General features: G+C 34.1%; 2 protein-coding genes and 2 pseudogenes across 3 annotated transcripts in view; 2 read left to right on the top strand and 2 right to left on the bottom strand.

Annotated features, from left to right (window-relative positions):
- The window catches only part of LOC125809142 (tRNA nucleotidyltransferase cca2), a 244098-nt gene that overhangs the window by 86131 nt on the left and 133395 nt on the right, over positions 1-24572 (bottom strand). The gene's annotated exons all lie outside the window — the stretch shown is intronic.
- On the top strand, positions 10295-14948 carry LOC125809217 (ATP-dependent Clp protease ATP-binding subunit ClpA homolog CD4A, chloroplastic-like). Its single transcript, XM_049488877.1, has 9 exons — positions 10295-10874; positions 11080-11195; positions 11448-11570; positions 11653-11838; positions 12497-12712; positions 12892-13109; positions 13414-13489; positions 13570-13659; positions 13776-14948. The coding sequence occupies exons 1-9, from the start codon at positions 10295-10297 to the stop codon at positions 14946-14948; spliced, it is 2778 nt and encodes a 925-aa protein (XP_049344834.1).
- On the top strand, positions 17496-18796 carry LOC125809184 (probable LRR receptor-like serine/threonine-protein kinase At3g47570; annotated as a pseudogene).
- Positions 19366-23093, bottom strand: LOC125809216 (uncharacterized; annotated as a pseudogene).

The following is a 24572-nucleotide window of genomic DNA, read 5'->3' as shown; positions in this document are numbered from 1 at the left end:
AAAAAGGCGCATCCTTGCTGTTTCCAAGTGCTTTGACTGATCGGGATTGCTGTAAAAATTGAAGAACAGTATTTAGTTAGTGACAAATTACTCTACAACAAATCACAATCAAAATAGATAGTCGTAAGATCTTAAAGTACCTAATAGGATAGAAGATAGAACACTTGGGAGTCATTTGGTGTGAAGTGTAAGGTATAATAATCCAGGGATAAAATGCAGGACTATTTTATCCTGCATTTGGTTGGAGGTATTAGGGAGTCCTAGGATTATTTATCCCACCATTTATATCTTAGTGATGGGATAAGTTATCCCATATACAGGGTGGAATAACTTATCCCGGGATTATTAATCCCGGAATAACTTGTTCCCAACCAAATGACCTCTTATAGCTAGAAGTGGGCATGGTACAATAGAATCATGGTATTTGGTATTCAATAAGGTATTCGGTATTTATAACAAAAATATTGAAATACCAAATACCACACCAAAGTATATAGTTACATCTAAAATCCATATATATCATAATGCTGGCAAATATATAAAATAGTATTAATACAAAATTAATTATTTAGGCATTGAAACTTTGACTACTCTATCTTAATTGAAATATTCTTTTGGGGAGATTGATTAATGAAGGATATTGTTTGAACTTTTATTTTAAACAATTCTGCAAGTGTAAGGTGTATGTATGATATAATTGAGGCATTTCTTTACAAGTCCAAATCATAGTTCTCTATTATATGAGTATATGTAAGTTGAAGGTGACCAAAATGTGGTTACCGATTTACCGTACCGGAAAATATCTAAACCAAACTTCAAATACCAAACTATATCAAATTAATTTGGTATGGTAATAGTATAGCATTTTTAAAAACCAAAACTTCCAATATTGTACCATACACACCCCTACTTGTAGCAGAGCAAATTATAATTTTCTTCTTTTTCCTTTTTCGCACCAAAACTAACAACTTGCATCTTTTTAATAAGTAGGAAAACCAATATTTGCCCTCAACCCCTCAAGTCCCAAACTCTACTCAAAGGGCACAGACTTGCAAAAACAGTTCTACTTTACGCCCAGCTACAAAAAAGAGTTGTAGCAAGATCTTTATTACAAGACTCTTACTCTAAACACAAATGGGGACTAACAAAAAGCAATCCAATTGCACTAGAGTTAAACATATCTTCTCAAGTCATGGTTTAATTAATTGATACCTTATCAACAACCTCTCTACCCCACAAAGGTAGGGTTAGGTTTGCGTACATCCTACCCTCCCCAGACCCCACTAGCAAGATTACATTGGGTATGTTGTTGTCGTTGACAACTTGGCAATCGTTCTCAAAAACACAATACACGTCCTACACTACATTATTATTATTATTATAGCACTGGTTTTCGAGCTACCTAGCCTCCACTTCGATTATTCCATTGGGTACCTGCTACCTCCTCCCATCAGTAATAGTACGAGATACTCTGACCGCCAAGATTTAGGCAAATGGGAAGAAACCACCTAATGTTTTATATTTTTGTCCTCACTACAATACTACTAATTTCCAAAGTAAGAAATCTACTAGAGTAAAAATAATTGGGCCTACATTAAATGAGGGACAGCACAGCTTCACTTCCCACTTCAGAGAACTAATAGCTCGTTCATGGTTCAGCCATAACTGGTTTTCCCAATTCATTCATAGCTTAGCTATTAAGTTTATTTTATTAAAAGGATTGCCTTGCAATGACACAATATAGCCTGAGTCCCCATTTTAGTGAGACAAAAAGTTTCCTAATATGCTTTTATTATTTGTGCCAATTACGTTTCACCCCATCCTCCCACAGACCAACTTTTACCTCTATTTTCGTTGTTTAACTAACATCTGCCAAAACCAAGACTTATAGTCCAATGTACAAGTGGGAGTTTTCCAAAATAGATCTATCTAGGTTTGATTCTCATCCCTAATGTGATAGAAAAAAATTTGGAAACAGATAGGAAAGAATGCAGTGCAGGAACATACCACTGGAACTCCTTGGGTTTCCTCACCTGATGCTGATAAGTATTCCTATCACAGAATTACATGTTGTCAAGAGCAATATCAATATCTTAACCTAGCAGCTACAGTAATACAACTCCAGATTAGCCAAAGCAAAAAAGAAAAACAATGGCCCTGTCTCTGTTCCTGTAGGCCACGCGTTGCATGCCTGCTTTATTACCAGTTCGGTTTTGGCATTTTGCCAAATTTTTGTTTAATTAATTCATATTTGCTGACTCAACTAATTTCAGATTAAAAATAAAAATTGGAATTCATGGGCAATTTTTTAAACTTAGCAATACTTTTCACTTGAGAATTTTGTATATTTTGAAGGAATGCCTAAAGTAAGATTGAATTGTCATTTTGATACTTTTCGTTACCTCAAATAGGTGGGTGAAGAGCCTAAATTTGTGTATTTTATTGATCTTTTGAATATGAATATTTATTCCTTGACTTGTCTGGGCTATTCATGTACCAAATAAATGAAATCATCCCTTATCGAGTTTCAATGCTTTCGGTCCTTCTTGTTACAAATCTTTTCAAGTATGAGTATCAATTTCATAAGTTCTGGGCTATTCATATACCAAATAAAATGAAGTCATACTTTTCTCCAGTTATCTGTGTGGTCTTGTCTCAATTAAGGTATCTTATTTACTGTTTCATAAAGCTCTTATTTAAAACTAGTAAAATCACCCGCGCCTCACGCGATAATTTAATATCACGAAATTTATAAAATAATACTTAAAACATATCAGTCACTAAAACTAAAATATTATATTATCTTACATACAAGATTAGATAGTAACAAACATTGATAATGTAAAGGAAGATGATAATTATAACATCTTATCATTTATCCTTCAATCAATCATATTTAATTTGATTTTATAATTTATGCTTTTGCTTTTATTTGATATTTTTGGGGAATCAAATGAACATCAACCGGAGATATTAAATTTTCTAATAAATAAATAATTGTTGGTGAAGGGATAAATAAATTTTAAAAGACTGAAAAAAGTAAACAAATATTCTAATTCTAATGTGTAGAAAGTTCAGCCATACCGTTTGCTTTACATATATCATTTTAAAGTTCCACATTTAAATATATCATAAGTAATTATTAAAATGAAAAATTAAAGGGAGAATGTATCATATGAGACAATAATTCAACTTAGTATATATACTTGAAACGGAAGATATCCGTTTCAAAAAAAAAAACTTGAAACGGAAAATATTACATAAAACTATTCAGTTTATTTGGGTTTTTTTTTTAAATCAACATACTAGAGTGGTGAAGTTTAATTTGAAACTACAATTTCAGTAGAGAAAACTTGTGTGAATACTCAATTAGCGTGTATTATTTAATCTGTACTAACAAATACTTATAACAATAACTTTGTAGAAACATAAATAACAACGTTTAAAACAAACATACCACCAGGATCTGTAACAATAGAATGAAGCAAAAAGGAAAACATTGAGCCCATTGAATGCACAGTGTCCCCTTAAAAAAATTAATCTCATCTAATACTCGAGGTTTGAAGGAATAGATCCTCTCATGATAGAACGATTCTATTCACCAGTGTATTGATACAAAAACAATATTTAATTGTGTAGAAGAAGAAAAAGTTTAGAACTTTTGTTGTTTTAAAATGAAAGTAAATCCCTTTATTTATAGACAATAAAGGATAGTGTGGACAAATATTTATTGTGTCTTATCAGAAAAGTCACAACTCTTTATAAAAGTTACAACCCTTCGAAAAGGGCACAACCTTTCATAAAAGTCATAATTTTTAATAAAAGTCGCAACTTTACATAAAAGTCAGCACTTTTCATAAATATATATATATAATTATTATTTTTTGGGAAAAGGATCTGAAAAATACTCCAACTTTGGCCAAAATTGCTGTTACGATGCCAAATATCGGAAAGGACATTTTACCCCTATACTATTTAATAATGTATTTTAAAGATATTACTATATATAATAAGTGGAAATATCTACTACTTACCACATGACAAGTGTTCATTTGGGCCCATTTATTATTTATATGTTTTCAATTTTTAATATATGTTGTCTATCTTATTCTTTTTTTCAACCTTTTATTTTAAACTTCTTGAAATTTAATTACCTATTTATTACTCTCTCTATACACTTTTAATTGTTATGATTTCCTTTTTAGAGTCAAACTATAAGAATTTTAACTAATATTTTACAATGTGTTTTTTCATCATATTCATATGCAAAAAAATTACAGTTTATAGTACTTTTTGTATAGATTTTGCATATTTAAATTTTTTGTTTAAAATATCAAACTAATACAATCTAATTTAACTTTGAAAATTATTATATTACTACTATTAATAAGAGTGAATGTGAGGAGCTTCCCGTTTATGGGAATTGACAAAAAAATCCTCAGATGTTACTTTTGTAATTTCACATGAAAAATGTAATTCAATTGGTTAGTTAAAGGAGTAGTGCAGCTGCATTTCATTTTTTGTATCTATTGGACTAATTTGTCCCCTTAAAACTACAAATAATTTGCACAACTTTCTGAAAACATGGGCCCCACTTATTACTACTTAGTTGTATTGCTTTGGTAACTGATATCAACTATTCTCTCTCCAATAATATTTCTCCAGTATTGACTTTATACATTTTTTAAGAAATTATAAATAAAAGAGTAATATTACTATATCATTCTTTAAATATAATAAATATAATGTATTAAAAAATATAATTGAAAAATGACTATAATTAATGATAAGGGGTAAACTATCCATTGATTTCATAAAGTGGACAAGTATTGTAGGACATTCCAAAATAGTATATTTTAATCAAATGAAATATATTAAAGATCAAAATAAAGTATTACTCATACATTAGAGACCATTTTAGTCATTCACATAAATTGAGACAACAAAAATAACATATATTGGGTCCATTTTAATTTATTTGTATTTTTTTGTGTTTTTTATATTTAAAAATTGCGTATAAATACTATAAATCATGATATTTGACAACATAAAATATGTTTTGAAAAAAATACAAAAAATTCCACTGATTCTTCAAGTGAATCTATCGTAAAAATACTATAAATCATGATAATTGACAACATAAAATATTTCAAAAATAAATACATATAAAAAAATTCTATTGATTCTTGAAATTAATCTATCGTTACAAATTATGTATAAAATATAATAAATATTTTAAATTATTTATTATTGCGATTTATAATATTAAAATAAAATTAAATAGAAAATGTACAAAACTTGTATCAGCCTAAAAAATGACCACGATAATTCGAAGCCTACAGAAAGCAATAAGGTTGTACGTAATTTTAAATACTTAATATATATTACTCCGTTTGTCTCAATGTATGTAGCATAGATAAAATTTCAAGAGTCGATAAAATTTCAAGAGTCAATCAAATGTTGTTAATTGTTAAGATTTACAATACATTTTACGTAGTTTTCAATAATTTCACATTAAATAATACATATTACTACTTTTGTCTCATTTTATATGACATTGATAGATTAATTTTAAGAATCAGTCAATTTCTTTTTTTGTGTTTTTTAATAACATATCATTTTAATATTACCAAAAAAGTATTATAAATAATAATAATTAACAACTTAAAATATCTGAAAGACATTTTAAAAGGGTTAATTTTGTAATTTTATCCATATCACATAAATTAGGACAAAGTGACCAGTAATGTACATTATTTCAAAGTTACATAAAAATATTATAAATCACAATAATTAATAACTTCAAACTTTTTTTTTAAAAAAAAATGAAAATTTGGATGACTCTCCAAATTTCATTTGTGTCACATAAATTGAGACAACAAAAATAACATATATTGGGTCCATTTTAATTTATTTGTCTTATTTTTTTTTATATTTAAAAATTGCGTAAAAATACTATAATCATGATAATTGACAACATAAAATATGTTTTGAAAAAAAATACAAAAAATTCCACTGATTCTTGAAGTGAATCTATCGTAAAAATACTATAAATCATGATAATTGACAACATAAAATATTTCAAAAATGTGCAGGAGACAAATCCCCAGAATCAGATGGATACGTCATGGTATTCTTCTCTTTATGTTGGCAAGTGATCGGTCCAGATGTAATAGCCACAGAGCAAAATTTTCGAGATGAAATCTCAAATGATCACTTAACTATGGATAAATTTCCCAGAAAATCAATTAACTATGGATAGTTAACTCAGAAAGTCACTTAACTTTGTTTCATAACCCAAAAGTCACTCAATGTTATTCGTAAATTGTGTCATATAGTTCTAGTGTAATTTCAAGTTTTCAAATTTGTACCAGTGTTAATTTTAAAAGATAATATTATCAAAATAATAATTTTCGTACAATTTGAGAAAAAGATAATGACAAAAAATATCAACAAGTTCAAGTTATTAAATGGTGTAGATATTGCTATAATATTTATATTTCACATAACACAATATTGATATTTTAGATGATACAATGTTGATATAATTTTGATATTTTAGATGATCAAATATTGGTCTAACTTGGTGTTTTAGATGATACAATATTGATATATTATATGGTACATATATTTATTTTACACAAATTTGATATATTATGTGGTATATATTGAGGTGTAATATAATATTAACATATTATATAAGACTCAATACCAAAGTTGTATGGAAATCTATATAATATGTAAATTTTTAATTGCGTTATTAAATTTTCTAGATTTAAATGGTCATTTAAGTCATGCCATAAAAAAATATTTTATCTAAAAATAATGTAGATAAATATCAGAATTTCAGAAAAAAAAATTGTCACAGTAAATTTTTTTTTGTATGAAAACAATGTTAAAGAGGTGAGAGAAGACTATAATCCCTCAACTTTGTTTAATTGATTGACTATGCTCTTATTGTTAAAAAGAAGTTATTTTTACCCTACCGTTATTAATTTCATTATTTGTGCCCCTCAATTGGATGGAAAACCCCAAATAAGTTCAATTAACCCGATTTCAACTAAAATTACCCAATTATCTATTTTAACCCTAACCCAAACTCAACCCACCATACTACATAACAAATAACAACAAATTAATTTTGTTTTATAAACAAACCTAAAGTGAAAGCCTCAATTCTCTCTTTTTTCCTCTTACTAGAAGCTAACACTCAATTCCTTCATTTTCAATCTCCTTCACAACGAAATCAAGAATTGCCATGAAAGACAGAGGCAAAGTTGCAGCTACAAACACCATTAATGGCGAAAACACCAAAATTTCAGATTTCAATTACTTTGTTTCATCAAATATCCCCTGTATGAAACATCCAAATTCATCTCCAGCTGGGATTTGTTCTTCTTGTCTCAAAGACAAATTACTCAATCTAAATTGCTCTGATCAATTCTTCTCTGAGGATACAGAAAGAAATTCTTCAAATATAATCCATCCGCCCACTAATAGAATCAACATATTGAAAACCATTAAAAGTTGAAATTTCCTACTCGAATTTCGACTCGAAAAAACACAATTTTCAACTACACCTCAATTGCAAATCTAGCATTAGAAAGGGGGAAACCCCAAATTTCACGGAGTTGACAATCTGAATCATCTGCTATACATTCCCCTAAATTTAGGCACACATTTGACAACAACAGAGATCCAAATTTCATTACAAGTAAAATTGATCAAGATTAAAGAAAGAATGGATTAAACGGTAGCTAAAAAATGGAGATGAAGAAACTGATGACAAAAATCTGCCGCTTGCGAGGAAGAAGGGGATATTGGATTGGCTTTTCACTTGTGTACGAATTTCAGTCATCAATTTTCGGTCAATTTCATACGAAAGTCTCAAATATGATTTTGATTTTGAAGATTAGGAAATATTAGTAACGTGGGTCGGGTTTGGGTTAGGGTTAAAATAGATAATTGGGTAAAATCAGTTGAAATTGGGTTAGTTAAGTTATTTGGGGCTTTTCATCCAATTGAGGGACAAAATAATGAAATTAGTAACGACAGGGATAAAAATAACTTTGTTTTAACGGTAAAGATATAATCAACCAATGAAACAAAGTTGAGGGCTATTTTTAACCCTTTTTCCTATAGTTAATAAAGAGTATAATTATGGTTGGGAAGTCCAAAAGTAAAAAATAATTATCAATTCCATAAATTTAGCACATAACCCCCCAAAATAGGAAATAAATCGGATACCAAAATATACAAAAAAAAAAAAAAACGAAAATTCAATAAATGGGCAAAAAAACAATATTAAACACTATAATTATTGTTGAAAAATCAAAAAGTAAGCAATAATTATCAAAATCATAAATTTAGCACATACTCCCACAAAATAGGAATAAATCGTATACTATATAAAAAAAACGAAAATTGGGCCAAAAACAATATAAAAGAGTAAAATTATGGCTGGAAACCAAAAAGTAAACAATAATTATCAATCCCATAAATCTGGCACATAATCCCCCAAAAAGGAATAAATCAAATATTAATTATTATTTTTAAATCGAAAATTAAATAATGTCATGTTTGTAATTAAAAACTTAGTTTTGTAAATAAAAAAGAGTATATACATATATTTTTAATTAAGGTCTTAAATAGTATATTCTTGTAATCTTTTCTATCGTATCAAATCAAATTAACTCATTAAACAGAAACTTAATTGACTTAAAATAAAAAAATTAAAAAAATCTCCTTAGTTACACTCAATGCTCAATTATAATAAAGAAAATCCTTATTTATAGAAAAAAACTAACTTGGTACCAAATAAAATTTATATATATATATATATATATATATGCGTTTAACTTGTATCCACCGTCGGTGTATACTTTTTTTACACTGACACATACTTTTAAGGCAAGTTTCATTTTTATTATTAATATTTTTATTTTATAAAATACAAATATCAAATATAGTAATATAAGGTAATTAGGATTCTAATTTTATTTTACCCATTAGTTTAGAATTCTCTTTCCTTACTAAACGAAATTACCATGTTTGTTTTAACAGAATTTCCTTTAACCGTATTGTTGCTTCTCTTCTTCAATAGCAGTGAAGCAAATTACAAGCATCCACCATTAAAACAGTTTAAAGAGAAACTATTATCAACAGAATTCATGGTAATTATTTATTCGTTATTTATATCTATTTCAAATTTACCAAATACGTGTAACCAGGTTCATTGCCATTATTTAACATTTTGTTCGTCTCTTCACCAATTATCAAGATTCCTCTGTTTTCTTTCTTAATGGAGTTTGGTGGATTTTATTTTTTTTGCCCTTTTCTTTTGGAATTCTTCCGTGTGACAAATATATGTTCAATGAACACTATTCAACTTATGAATGCATAATTTTCATTGTTTATTATATTTAATATACTACAATTTGAAAAATACGCGTTGTTTCTAAAAATTGTCCTTAAAGAACTCCTCCTCTTCAGTTTCTATTTTTTAACTACAGAAAGTGCAAAACATATTAGACCACCCATTCAAGTTTAACGCTTTAGAATATTTAGTGATAAGGTTCACAATAATTAAATTTCTATATTCTCACAGTGGTAACTGGCAACGTACACAATAATTGTAGTGAATATAAAATTGTATGGGCATTTATTAGTAGCAAAACTTGTACCTTACATTGAACCTTATATAAAAGATGAGTTATTGGGGTCCAAGTTGTTGTTGTTGCTAAGGCTGTTGCTGGTTCACTGCTAAGAGAAGCCACGCTACTCTACATTAGGCTAGTTAACAATGTGAGATTATTCTAGAGTTTAACTTTAATGATACATATATAAAGCCACATAGGATCTGAGGCTTGGGCAACATAATTATCAAGGTGAGAAAACAAAAGGGAGAACTGCTTGTTATGCATCTATTAAAAACTTGTATCATATTTTGCTAAAAAGAACCTAAACATTGTACTTCTTTTTTTCAAATAAATAAATCACATTCACAAATTCTATCCCTCCATAAACTTAACTGAATTCCCAAGATCAGTTCTATGTCTACAAAGAGTGTACAACAATACAACACAGATTGGTAATAGGGTTCTTTTCAAGATTTGGTTTTGGGTATGTGTTGAATGTTTTGAATTTGGTGTTTCTGCATTTTTTTTTTACTTTTTCTTGTGTTGAAATTCAACCATTTTTTCTGTAAAGATTAAAACTTTAGAACTAATTTTGTTCATTTGACCTGTTATTTTGATGTTTGTTAATGATGATCTTTTCAGGTTGCAGGTCCATCATGGCTAGAGCTTTAGTTCAGTCAACAGACATTCTATCTTCAGTTGCCGTTGCCGTTGCCGGTGAAAGGGCTGGACAATTCAATGGATCCCGGAAAAATCAAAGAAGTGTTAGAATGATATGTGATGTAAAATTTCCTTCCTTAAAGCTGAACAGGTTTGTAGGACTGCGAGGGTGCAATGCATTAGATACACTACTTGTAAAATCTGGAGAAACTCTCCATTCAAAAGTGGCAGCTGCAACTTTTGTCAGACGGCCACGAGGGTGCCGATTTGTCCCAAAAGCAATGTTTGAGCGCTTCACCGAGAAAGCAATAAAAGGCATTATGCTTGCGCAAGATGAGGCCAGACGACTAGGTCACGACTTTGTCGGGACAGAACAGATCCTGCTGGGTCTTATTGGTGAGGGAACTGGTATTGCTGCTAAGGTTCTTAAATCCATGGGAATTAATTTGAAAGATGCTCGTGTGGAAGTAGAGAAGATTATTGGCAGGGGTAGTGTATTTATTGTAGTGGAAATCCCTTTTACTCCTCTTGCAAAGCGTGTTCTAGAACTATCTCTGGAGGAAGCCCGCCAACTAGGTACCCTTCTCTAATCATTTCAGCCTTTTGTTGGATCATGCAAACACAAAAATGATCTCCTTTTAAGTTTTATTTTGATGTAGTTGTTATAGTCATGATTTTTCAATAGTTACTTCTTTCATCTCTAGTCCTCTCCAGGCACAAGCTTCACTGGATTCTAAAAATCATTTCTTTGTTGTTTGTGTTGATTGGTTTTGTGATTCAGGGCATAATTACATTCACTCGGAACACTTGCTACTTGGATTGTTGCGTGAAGGTGAAGGTGTGGCTGCCCGTGTTCTTGAAAACTTGGGTGCTGACCCCAGTAACATTCGCACACAGGCAACTAATTTTCCTTTCTCAAACTGGTTTGAAATGCTTTTCTTGAAGCCAAGGGTCTAATCAGAAACAGCCTCTCTACTTCCACGAGTAGGGGTAAGGTCTGCGTACATCTTACCTTCCCCAGATCCCACCTGTGGGATTACACTGGGTATGTTGTTGTTATTGTTTACTTCTCATGGGGTTGAGGGTGTTTTAAATTGCTTGACTTCATTGTAATCAGTTTCTCTTTTTTGTTGAAAAATAAATAAAAAGGTCATACGGATGGTAGGCGAGAGTAGTGAGGCTGTTGGTGCTAGTGTTGGAGGTGGAACTTCTGGCCTAAAGATGCCTACATTGGAGGAGTACGGCACCAATTTGACAAAGTTAGCTGAAGAGGTACATAGAAAGATATTTTGTCATAATGTGGCGATTGATTGGCTCTCTTCAATTATTTGATCTGGTCATATTATATTTTCAGGGGAAACTAGATCCTGTAGTTGGAAGACAGGCTCAAATCGAGCGTGTTACTCAAATCTTGGGTCGCCGTACAAAAAACAACCCTTGTCTTATTGGAGAACCAGGTGTTGGAAAAACTGCTATTGCCGAAGGGCTAGCTCAAAGAATCGCTAATGGTGATGTCCCTGAAACAATAGCGGGAAAGAAGGTACAGAGGTGTATGATAAATTTGCATAACATGTTCTTTGCTTGAGCTTTATTCTCTTTTTCAATTTCATCTCAACTGTGTGGCAGATCCAGAAGCTGTGCCACATTCTTAGATAGAAAGACCTCAAAAATCATTTTTATAATGTCTTAGAATTTGATTTTATACAGAGGGTAATTTTCAAAATTGGAAGTAAAAACTCTGCAGACAAAGATATATACACAAGAAATATGTTAAAGTAGGAATGCCATATTGTTATCTGATCCCCTATATAACACCCCCCCCCCCCAAAGCCTTTAGGCCAAAAATTTATGCGATTCTAAAGTATCCAATCAATATTTTTGGTACGCATGCCAAAAATTTACAGAAACACTTGAATGTCCCACTAACAATTGTACGAACAGGTTTTCAAATTTCAACCGCCTTGAGCCTGCTTTTACATATTTCTTTCATTGTCTGATATGTGGACTCAGCTATATATCAGGATTTAGTTGCCCTCTTACTTCAATTCTGAGTCTAACTGAAGTCATAGGGAAGATGAACCTATTTTTGTGAATCTTTTTATCTGCAATTATTTTGATGTGGTATACCCTCCTTTTTCAAAAAATGTATATATCCTTGTCATTATACGAGTGTGTGACTTGCTATGGGTGACGATCAGGTCATAACACTTGATATGGGATTGCTTGTTGCTGGGACAAAATACCGTGGAGAGTTTGAGGAAAGACTGAAGAAACTAATGGAGGAAATTAAACAAAGTGATGACATAATACTGTTTATTGATGAAGTACACACATTGATTGGAGCTGGAGCTGCAGAGGGAGCAATTGATGCTGCAAACATCTTGAAACCTGCCCTGGCTAGACTCGAGCTACAGGTTCGTTATCGTCTTTGACTTTTAGTATGTCGTTCCTTGGAATGTCAATGAGAACTATGAAATCTACCTTAAATTTGGTGTTTAATCATTATCTTGATCCGAGTTCATCCTGGTAAAACTACAAAAGAATTTCAAAGCTGCTGTAATTGAGAAGTATTTTGCTTGGTTTTACTTGTCAGTGTATTGGAGCCACAACACTGGATGAGTACAGAAAGCACATTGAGAAAGACCCTGCACTGGAGAGGAGGTTCCAGCCAGTTAAAGTCCCTGAACCTTCTGTGGATGAAACCATACAGATCTTGAAAGGGCTTCGGGAGAGGTATGAGATTCATCACAAGCTCCGTTACACTGATGAGGCAATAGAGGCTGCTGCCAAGCTTTCTCACCAGTACATCAGGTATTATTATTAATCATCTATTCATTTTCCAAAGTATCTTCCGGACTCAAGTTGTTGGTACATTTTGACTTTGGGATTTCATAGCAAACTAATTTTTTTCTTGTATGATTTAAGATATATCCCTCCCAATAATAAAACTCTTAGGAGAAGTGGCTTTTCTTTTGTATCAGTGTCTGAATAGGCTTATGCACGTTTTATCTCCTGAAAAATTGCACATTTATCTCCACTCCAAAAAGAATCATCTTAATTCTATGATTTATCTGAAGTAAAGCATGAATATGTTTTTGAGTTGAATTTATTCCAGTGACCGCTTTCTGCCTGATAAAGCAATTGACTTGATTGATGAAGCTGGTTCCCGTGTTCGACTTCGTCATGCACAGGTGTAGAGTACTCTCTGTCTTACTCTGTCCTGCCCTTTCTTCCTAAAGGAGTCATGACCCATTTTTTTGATACTATGTAGCTCCCTGCGGAAGCAAGAGAGCTGGAGAAGGAGCTTCACCAGATTACAAAGGAGAAAAATGAATCTGTCCGCGGTCAAGATTTTGCGAAGGTGACTGCTTTCCTCTCGATCCTGTGCATAAAATTCCTATGGACTGATTAATTTCTTATTGAAAGCATTGAGATGTTCAGGATGTACAATTTTAATCCTCTCTATGCATTGGACAGGCTGGGGAGTTGCATGATAGAGAAATGGATCTTAAGGCACAAATCTCAGCCTTGATAGACAAAAACAAAGAGAAGAGCAAGGCAGAGTCTGAGGCAGGAGATGCAGCAGGTACCTTAGTGACAGAGGCAGATATTCAGCACATTGTCTCTTCCTGGACTGGCATTCCTGTAGAGAAGGTCTCAACTGATGAATCTGATCGCCTCCTAAAAATGGAAGAAACACTTCATACCCGAGTCATTGGCCAGGATGAAGCTGTAAAAGCCATTAGTCGTGCTATTAGACGTGCCCGTGTTGGACTCAAGAATCCCAACCGACCTATTGCCAGTTTCATCTTTTCTGGTCCAACTGGTGTTGGGAAGTCAGAACTGGCCAAGTCTTTAGCAACGTACTACTTTGGTTCTGAAGAAGCAATGATTCGGCTTGATATGAGTGAGTTTATGGAGAGACACACTGTGTCTAAACTCATCGGTTCACCCCCTGGGTATGTTGGTTACACTGAAGGTGGTCAATTAACTGAAGCTGTGAGGCGTCGACCTTACACTGTTGTGCTCTTTGATGAGATTGAGAAGGCTCATCCTGATGTCTTTAACATGATGCTTCAAATTCTTGAAGATGGAAGATTGACAGACAGCAAGGGCAGAACTGTCGACTTCAAGAATACACAACTCATCATGACATCAAATGTTGGAAGCAGTGTGATAGAGAAAGGAGGTCGTCGTATAGGTTTTGATCTAGATTTTGACGAGAAGGATAGTAGTTACAACCGTATCAAGAGCTTGGTGACTGAGGAGTTGAAACAGTACTTCAGGCCAGAGTTCTTAAACAGATTAGATGAGATGATTGTATTCCGTCAGCTCACTAAGTTGGAGGTGAAGGAGATTGCCGATATCATGCTTAAGGAAGTCTTTGTGAGGTTGAAGAATAAGGAGATAGAACTTCAAGTGACAGAGAGGTTTAGAGACAGGGTGGTTGATGAAGGATACAACCCAAGCTATGGAGCTAGGCCATTGAGGAGAGCTATTATGAGACTGCTGGAGGATAGCATGGCCGAGAAGATGCTTGCAAGTGAGATCAAAGAAGGTGATTCAGTAATTGTGGATGTGGATTCAGATGGCAATGTCACCGTCCTCAATTGCAGTAGCGGTGCTCCCTCAGATCCACAAATTTATTGATTGTAATGTTGCTTTCGGTTGTATTGGCTACTAAGCTCTCCTGCACTTACGAAGCAACTTGTGAGTAATTTTTTGGGGTGACAGTTGACTGGGTAATGATATTCTACCAAGTTGATCCTTCCCAAGCAGAGCATCCAGGATTACACACTATATACTTAACTGGATTTCATTAAAATTGTAGTGACAGCAGAAGCATTCTTCTAATTTTTGGTAGGTGATAGTTAGAATTTGTCATCATTTTCAGCACGTTTTTCCTGCTGTTTGGCTCAAATCACAACTAAGGATTTAGGTTATGAACTTTAATATCTCTACTGGTTTTTTAGCTATTGTCCACAACAACCACTAGACAAATGTAATTCCAAATTTTATATTGGATAACCCCCTAATCTTTGTAATATATATATATATATATATATATATATATGCAGAGACTTTGACAAATATCATTTGTTTTCCCCAAATAATTGAGATCCCGTTTTCCATGATTTCGTAGACTAATGAATTTAATTAAGCGACCTCGTTGATTAAGATGCCTTGCCAATGAAAGCAATTAGGAATAAATTGGAAAATTAAGAGTGAGAACTTTAAATAACAATATTTGAAGTATAAAGAAGTACTAACAAACAAATTTCCTCTTTGAGATGAGTGCTAATCTCAGCACTATATATATGCATGGATGTGATGTCCAACTTGCAAGCACAAGTCTATCAAACAAAACTGAGAAAGCAATGAAGTTTCATAATATAAGTTTAAATCTAATGTTCGTGTTTACTCTTTCTGCTATCAATTTCGTATGTTGGTTCAACTTTAGATGCATTGCAGCAGCCACTCTAAGAAATGAGACAGACATGAGAGCGCTGCTTGAGTTCAAATCCCATATAACAGAAGACTATTTAGCAATCTTGGAATGATTCTTCACATTTCTGCCACTGGCCTGGAGTTACATGTGGTATCAAATACCAAAGAGTAACTCACTTGAATCTGAAAGGCAAGAGGTTAGCAGGAAGCATTTCACCTTATATTGGAAATCTTTCCTTCCTAAACTCTCTTGATCTTTCGGACAACTCTTTCCGAGGAGAAATTCTTCATGAAGTAAGTAATCTCTTCAGACTTCAGAACTTAAACATGAGCTACAATTTTCTTGTAGGTGAAGTGCCATCTAACTAGTCTCAGTGCTCTAAACTTGTGACTGTTGCAATAGACCATAACTCTCTGGTGGGGCAGATTCCTTCTGAACTGGGATCACTTTCAAAGCTCACCAAACTGCACTTAGGAAGCAACAATCGGAGTGGAAGTTTCCCAGCTTCACTTGGGAATCTTACATATTTGCAAGAGCTGAAACTGTCATATAACTAGTTGAAGGGAAAACTTACAGACTCATTGTCACAAATGAGAAGTTTGACACTGATTGATTTATCAGTCAATCAACTTTGTGAGTTCCCTCTTCCACTCTACAATTTGTTATCACTTAAAGGAATAGGCCTGTCCTATAACTACTTCTCGGGTAATCTGAGAAGCAATATTGGTGATGCTTTTCCAAAAGAAGAGAAGATCAACTGGGGAATGAATTCATTCACTGGAACATTTCCAGATTCATTTGCCAATGCTTCAAATCTTCAAATACTTGATCTTCCAGGCAACAATTTTACTGGAAATGTACCTGCAAGTTTAGGAAAGGTGAAGAACTTAAGGTGGCTCAACGTTAACGGTAATCAGTCGGGGAGTGATGAACCTGATAACATGAATTTCATCAGTTCCGTGGCCAAGTGCAGCAACCTACAGTACTTGCTTTTGGCCCACAACCACTTTGGAGGCATGTTTCCAAACTCAGTAGCCAACCTGTCCACCCTATAGACAGATGGGACAGAATAGGATTCGAGGGAACATACCCAAAGAAATTGCAAACCTCGTGAACCTAAATATACTTTACCTGCAAGAAAATCTTCTAACTGGTAGCATTCCAGCATCTATAGGAATCCTTTCAAACTTGGGAACTCTCAACTTGGATTCAAACAGATTGACAGGCGAGATCCTATCTTCAATAGGAAACATCACGAGACTGCTCTATCTTTATTTGTCTGGAATACTTTAAATGGAACCGTTCCTCAATCCCTTGGAAATTGCAAACAGCTGTTGAGGCTTTATATAGGTGAAAACAATCTAAGTGGCATAATTCTAGGGCAACGGCTGAGTTTGCCATCCCCAGCACATGTTAATATCTCTTATAACTCTTTTATGGGTTCCCTGCCAATGGAGATTGGAGATATAACAAACCTTGCAAGTTTTGACCTTTCTTACAACAATTTCTCCGGCATGATTCCAAGCACCATAGGAAAATGTTTGGCCTTGGAATTACTTTACATGCAACACAATTCATTTGAAGGGTCCATCCCGTACTTTGCTGACTTAAAAACCTACGGGAGCTAGACCTTTCAAGAAACAACTTATCAGGAGAAATTCCACCTTGGACTATGAATCTTTCCTCCCTACTGTACCTGAATCTTCCAGACAACAATTTAGAGGGTGAGGTTCCCATCCAAGGAGTATTCTCAAATTCAACCGCATTACAAGTTGAGGGGAATCCCAAGCTTTGTGGTGGAATCCAAGAGTTTGATTTACACCTTGCCCAAAGCAAGAAAACAATAGAACAAAGAGGAAGCGTCTTACACCCGTTCTGACTACAATTATCAGTATTGTTTTATTTGCTGCAATAGCATGTTTTCTGCTTTCTATGTTTTTTATGAAAAGATCCAGAAAACGAAGAGATGCAACATCCACATCTGGGCATCTCATCTTCCCCATGATTACATATAAGGAGCTTCATGATGCAACTAATGGTTTTTCTTCAGATAGGTTGTTAGGATCAGGCAGTTTCGGCACTGTGTACAAAGGAATTCTTCACTCATCAAATGAAAATCCAGTTGCAGTCAAGGTACTCAACCTCCAAAGACACGGTGCATCTAAAAGCTTCATGACTGAATGCCACACCTTGAGAAATACCCGGCATAGAAACCTGGTGAAAGTTAGAACTGCATGCTCCAGCATTGACTTCAAAGGAAATGACTTTAAGGCCATAATGTATCAGTTCATGGAAAAGGGAAGCTTGGAGGAGTGGTTACATCAAGAATCAGAAGGACAAATACAATGCAATAGCTTAAACATTCTTCAGAGATTAAATATTGCAATAGACGTGGTTTCTGCTTTATATTATCTTCATCATCAATGTGAAATCCCTGTGGTTCACTGTGATCTCAAACCAAGTAATATTCTTCTCGACGACAACATGATAGCACATGTAAGTGATTTTGGATTGACCAGGCTCATCCCTAGTTTTTCTGGGGAAGGCAACCTTAACCAATTCAGCTAACTCGGAATACAGGAAACTATTGGATACGCCCCACCAGGTAAATATCCTTTCTCGTTTTTTTATTATCCTCTACTTAAATCTGACAAATACTTCAAAACTTGGGTTAGTTTCAAATGCACGTTTTACAGAGTGAGTGGCTAATCTGGATGAATACTGCAGAGTATGGCATGGGTGCTGAGGTCGCCATAACAGGAGATTTGTATAGTTATGGGATCCTATTGCTGGAGATTTTCACTGGAAAAAGGCCCACAGACAAACTATTCGAAGACAATGTGAATCTGCACCTTTTCGTCAGACTGGCATTACCAGATCAAATAATGGATATTGTTGATGGATCCGCTCTCTGTGGAGAAATGACAGGAGAGGATGCTAACAAGAATATAAGTAGTGAACATATCAAGTGCTTGGTTTCTACTTTCCAACTTGGGCTAGCATGTTCAGCAGAAACACCACAAGAGAGAATTAACATGGAGCAAGTTTACAGGGAATTAATAATAATCAGAGACCGGTTTTCTGAAGTAACAGGAACACAACTGCTAAGCAGTCCCTACAGACCTCTCAGAGAAAAGCTTGATTGAGTTGATAGTTACGACTTGTCTTATACGGTCAATCTCAGATATCAACTTATACTGTATTTTACACATATGGCAGTAATATCTTTTTTCTCCCAGATGATAAAATACATCACAATGCCCAAGTTCATCCCAATTTATTATGTCTTCAATCAGCAACTGCTACTCCACATTACTTGCTCATAAAGACATGATATTAAGCCGTATAGATTTGATGGTTAACACAGCAGTTAAGAAAGATATTATTACCAAGTCAAAAACCTCTTAAATCATATGGCATCACAAAAGAGGAGCTCTGAATTTGGGCATCATCTAAAACAGTTACACCATAACTATTATTTCATTCATTTATAGCGTGGAACCAAAGCTCAATCGTTTGACATATAGGTCAAATATGATGAAATTATTCATCTCCATCTAGGCCAAATTTCAGATTAAGTTTTTGAGATAGTAAGTGAACAATCCTTGTAAAAATAGAGATAAAAGCAGTAAAGTAAACCTCACATGTCCTCACAAGATCTCATCAAGTAAATATGTATTGTTTCCAGATGTAGCCCAAAAACAAAAACAAAAAAGAGAGGATGCATACATTCTGACAAAACTACAACCAAAATTGGCATCATTCAATCCCTCCAAACCAGTAAGTTCTTCCCACATCCTCTGCTCACAACTAATAGAAGTCCCCAAAAAAATAACTACAAAGAGGCTCACAATTACTGTTGATTTCTCTGATCACTAACAATTCCCAAAACCAGAGAAATAAGATAAAAGAGAAGAAACAGTGCTAACCAGCAAAAGAAGCTATTTTTAGAAGCCATAACATTGTGATGTAATCCTCATCATTAATCATTTGCTGCAACATTTGGCCAATCAAGAAACTTATAACCTTGAAGAGATGGTGGCAAGTAAGTTTGGGATGCGTTTGGATTGTCAGGAGGATAAATATAGTCCCTCCCATAATTAAGATCTTTCATTAGCTTAGTTGGTGTATTCCTAAGATGAAGGGGCACTCCTTCATTTTGTCCAACGGATTCCCTTACCACTTTTGAGCTGCCCCTATTGCTCTATAGACAGCAATAGACTTCGGAGCCAAGGCCAAATAAGCAACACACTGAGCGAGGATAGCATTGCACTCAGGCATGCCAATAAAATGGCAAGCTTGGTAGCAAGCAACAGCTTGGCCAAGAGCCGATGGATCAGCTAACCCCACATCTTCACTAGCAAACCTGACCAGCCCTTGTGGTATGTAAAGAGGCTCTTCACCCCCTTCCAACATTCTCACCAGCCAATAAATGGAAGCATTAGCATCACTTCCTCTCATAGATTTGTGAAGCGTGCTGATAAGATTATAGTGCTCATCCCCTGCTCTGTCATAAGCCAGATGCTTACATTGCATTGCTTCTTTGACATCATCCAGACTGACAACTGCGGGCAAAGGAGACTCATCAGCATTTTCTTGTTTATCCCTTAACTCCCCGTTTGATCCTCTAGCCATTCCCGTACGTGCAGCAGCAGTGGTAGCTGAAATTTCTAAGGCGTTTAATGCTACCCTTGCATCTCCATCACAGTTTGTTGAAAGAAACTCTATACATTCATCATTTACTTCAATTTTCATACTCTCTCCCATACAACAGGACAGCCCCTTACCAGAATCAGCCGCAGTCCGCCTGAGTAGCGTAGCAATTTGGTGGGGCTTTAAAGGATTGAGAGTCAAAACTCTGCACCTGGACAATAAAGGCGTAACCAAATGAAATGATGGGTTTTCAGTGGTTGCTCCCATGAAAATGACACTACCATCTTCAATCACCGGCAAAAAGGAATCTTGCTGAGCAATGGCGGAGCCAGAACTCTGACAAAGGGGTGTCAAAATATAAAGAAGTAAAATCGCGTAGAAGTCAAGGAGTGTCAATATGTAATATATATACATAAAAAAATATTTCTAGTCTAGCTACACAATGTAATTTTCCAACGAAGGGGTGTCAGTCGACACCCCTCAACTTCATGTGGCTCCGCCACTGTTGCTGAGCCTTGTTGAACCTATGAACCTCATCAATGAAAAGAATGGTCCTCTTGTTGCTCTTCTTTTTCATTCTCCTCGCTTCGTCAACAGCTTCTCTAACATCCTTAACCCCCGAAGTAACAGCCGACCAAGAAACAAACCGATAGGTATTTCCACCAGCTTCAGAAGCAGATCAAGTATTAACTATAGCTCTAGCAATGAGCAATGGAGGTTTTGCCGGTACCTGGGGTCCCCATAAAAGTATTGAAGTGATTTGGGTCCCAAAAGGTGATCTTGCCCAACAACATTGTCAAGGGTTCGAGGTCGCATTCGTTCGGACAAGGGTTCATTAGGGGGTCGTTTCTTTCCTTATTCAGACTCAACTACTTTAGGCACTTCGTTAGACAGACACTACTAAAAAATTGTCAAAAAATGGTCAAAATCGACGGAAAAGCGACGCAGTCACCTCCGTCGCTTTTTAGCCGAAAGCTTTTCAAAAAGCAATGGACTGCGTCGCTAAAAAGCGACGGACTGCATCGCATTGTTACTATTTTTTTTTGAATTTTTTTAACCAAAGCGACGGAGTCCGTCGCTTTATTTTAATTTTAATTTTTTTTTCTAAAAGGTGACGCAGTCCGTTGCTTTTCTGGAAATTATATTTTTGAAAATCCCAGAAAAGCGACGGACAAACCACACTGTCCGTCGCTTTTCTAGGTTTTAAAAAATAAATTAAAACCCAGAAAAGCGATGGACTAAACCACGTTGTCCGTCGCTTTTCTGGGTTTTAAAAAAAATTAAAACCCAAAAAAGCGACGGACTAAACCACACTGTCTGTCGCTTTTCTGGGTTTTAAAAAAAATTAAAACCTAGAAAAGTGACGGACTAAACCACGTTGTCCGTCGCTTTTTCTGCAACATTTTTGACATGCTATCTTCTCCTGCCACCTGCAAATGCAATTCAATTTAATTCTACACTATTCAGCCCAATTAAACACACACAATTATAAACAATCTAAACAAAACATAAAACAACAAACTTAAAATAACATTCAAAAGTATCTAAATCATAAATTAAAGACTTATAAAGTCTTTCAAAATTCATTTCAAAATTTCAAAAAGTTCATAAATGTCCAGAGATATAAACTAGGGAGTGAGATCTACATAATCATCCTCATCACTCTCGTCTTCGGTGTCATCGGGAGCCGAAGTAGTAGGTCGACGAGCGAGGTTCATCACTTGTTCTTTGATGTGCTGAACGATCTCACTCATGCTTTCTTGTTCAACTACTCTTCTCTGCTCCGACTCTGCTAGTGCCGCTGTAAGTTTAACTATTTGATCCGACATAACAGGAATCTGAACACCGTCAAGTGCCTCGGCTTGACGTGACGATCCAATACCTTCTAAGCCTGACTGGAGTCGTGTAACATCGTTTCGAGAGCCTAGACCATATCATCTACCCTTGTGTGTCCCCCCTACAACTTTTTCTTTCCAAATCTGGGTGGACAGCTCAGGTGTCAATTGGACCGAACTATCTAGATTCTTAGCGACGTACTGATGAAAGTCATTCTGCATATTAAATATAAAAATTGACATCAATATATATACATATCATAAATATATTCACTATTAATATATATTATTCATATTAAATAACTTACAAAAGTTCGTTCGGCCCTTTCCTCCACCCACACATCCGGATCATACTCATTTTCTTTCTTCCTTGAAAACCTCTAGTTCAATGGGAGTGCATCCCAATTCTTTTTCCTATAAATAAAAACTGAAATTTGTAACGATATATATGAATCAACTAATTATTTATTTAAAAGTTTGAATTAGAACTTACCATCTCTCGTGCAATTGCTCCAACCGTCTTTGCACCTCCGGTGTGCAACGAGCCACCTTTAAGACTGCCTCTAGACTTTTTGACTTGATCTGATATTGCCTTAAACTTGTCTGTGTTCCAATACTGACCCAATTCATCAAAAATATGAGGCAACATCCAACCGGGATGTTCACCACTATCCCGAACTTTCTTTAGCCAACTAGACAGTCTGGCGGATGTCTTCCTCTCAAATATGGTCCCAATGACCAAATTGTACCTCGACTCCTAAGTACACATTGTCTGAAAATAAAATTGAATAACGTTAATTAGATCGATAGTAAAAAAAAGTAAAATATATATATATATACCTTAAAGCTATTAAACATCGTCAGGCGTATACTGTTTGGAATCTCGCTCCAAGAGTGATAAGCCCGTGTATAGAGTCTTCTAACACAATCTTTTAAAGCCCGAGCAGCCTGTGAACTAGTTTAGTTTTGACTTAATTCCAACAACTAAATTCATCAACAAAACCACATTATTTATGTTAACTTATTTAAACAACTTAACAACTTTAACTAGTTTAGTTTTGACTTAATACAACAACTAAATCCACCAACTAAACCACATTATTTATTTTAACTTATTTAAACAACTTAACAACTTTTTAACTTGAACTAGTTTAGTTTTGACTTAATTCCAACAACAAACTCCATCAACAAAACCACATTATTTAATTTAACTTATTTAAAACTTAACAACTTTATAACTTTAACTAGTTTAGTATTGACTTAATCCAAACAACTAAATCCACCAATTAACTAAATCAATAGGATCAACTAGTGTTGATACTTATGTTTAACAAATATATTATTTCTAAATTTAATGCTAAGTGTCAACACTAGATGGACACAAATTGATCTTGCAAGAAAATTAATTTTGTCATCAATAGGATCAACTAGTGTTGTTACTTATGCTTAACAAATATATTATTTCTAAATTTAAAGCTAAGTGTCAACACTAGATGGACACAAATCGATCTTGCAAGAAAATCAATTTTGTCATCAATAGGATCAACTATTGTTGTTACTTATGCTTAACAAATATATTATTTCTAAATTTAAAGCTAAGTGTCAACACTAGATGGACACAAATCGATCTTGTAAGAAGATCAATTTTGTCATCGATAGGATCAACTAGTGTTGGCACTTATGCTTAACAAATATATTATTTCTAAATTTAATGCTAAGTGTCAACACTAGATGGACACAAATCGATCTTGAAAGAAAATCAATTTTGTCATCAATATGATCAACTAGTATTGGTACTTATGCTTAACAAATATAATATTTCTAAATTTAAAGCTAAGTGTCAACACTAGATGGACACAAATCGATATTGCAAGAAAAACAATTTTGTCATCAATAGGATCAACTAGTGTTGGTACTTATGCTTAACAAATATATTATTTCTAAATTTAATGCTAAGTGTCAACACTAGATGGACACAAATCGATCTTGCAAGAAAATCAATTTTGTCATCAATAGGATCAACTAGTGTTGTTACTTGTGCTTAACACATATATTATTTCTAAATTTAAAGCTAAGTGTCAACACTAGATGGACACAAATTGATCTTGTAAGAAGATCAATTTTGTCATCGATAAGATCAACTAGTGTTGGCACTTATGCTTTACAAATATATTATTTCTAAATTTAATGCTAAGTGTCAACACTAGATGGACACAAATTGATCTTGCAAGAAAATCAATTTTGTCATCAATAGGATCAACTAGTGTTGGTGATTATGCTTAACAAATATATTATTTCTAAATTTAAAGCTAAGTGTCAACACTAGATGGACACAAA

Source organism: Solanum verrucosum, unplaced genomic scaffold (assembly GCF_900185275.1).
Source record: "Solanum verrucosum unplaced genomic scaffold, falcon-dt-bn FXZP01000062.1, whole genome shotgun sequence".
Classification (NCBI taxonomy): domain Eukaryota; kingdom Viridiplantae; phylum Streptophyta; class Magnoliopsida; order Solanales; family Solanaceae; genus Solanum; species Solanum verrucosum.
The sequence above is the reverse complement of the archived record's forward strand: the minus strand, read 5'-3'. Positions and strand labels throughout refer to the sequence as shown.

Coding starts and splice junctions, on each gene's coding strand:
- LOC125809217 (XM_049488877.1), top strand. CDS start 10,295: ATGGCTAGAGCTTTAGTTCAGTCAACAGACATTCTATCTTCAGTTGCC. Junction 11,839..12,496: donor AAACAATAGCGGGAAAGAAG/GTACAGAGGTGT, acceptor GGTGACGATCAG/GTCATAACACTTGATATGGG. Junction 12,713..12,891: donor TGGCTAGACTCGAGCTACAG/GTTCGTTATCGT, acceptor TTTACTTGTCAG/TGTATTGGAGCCACAACACT.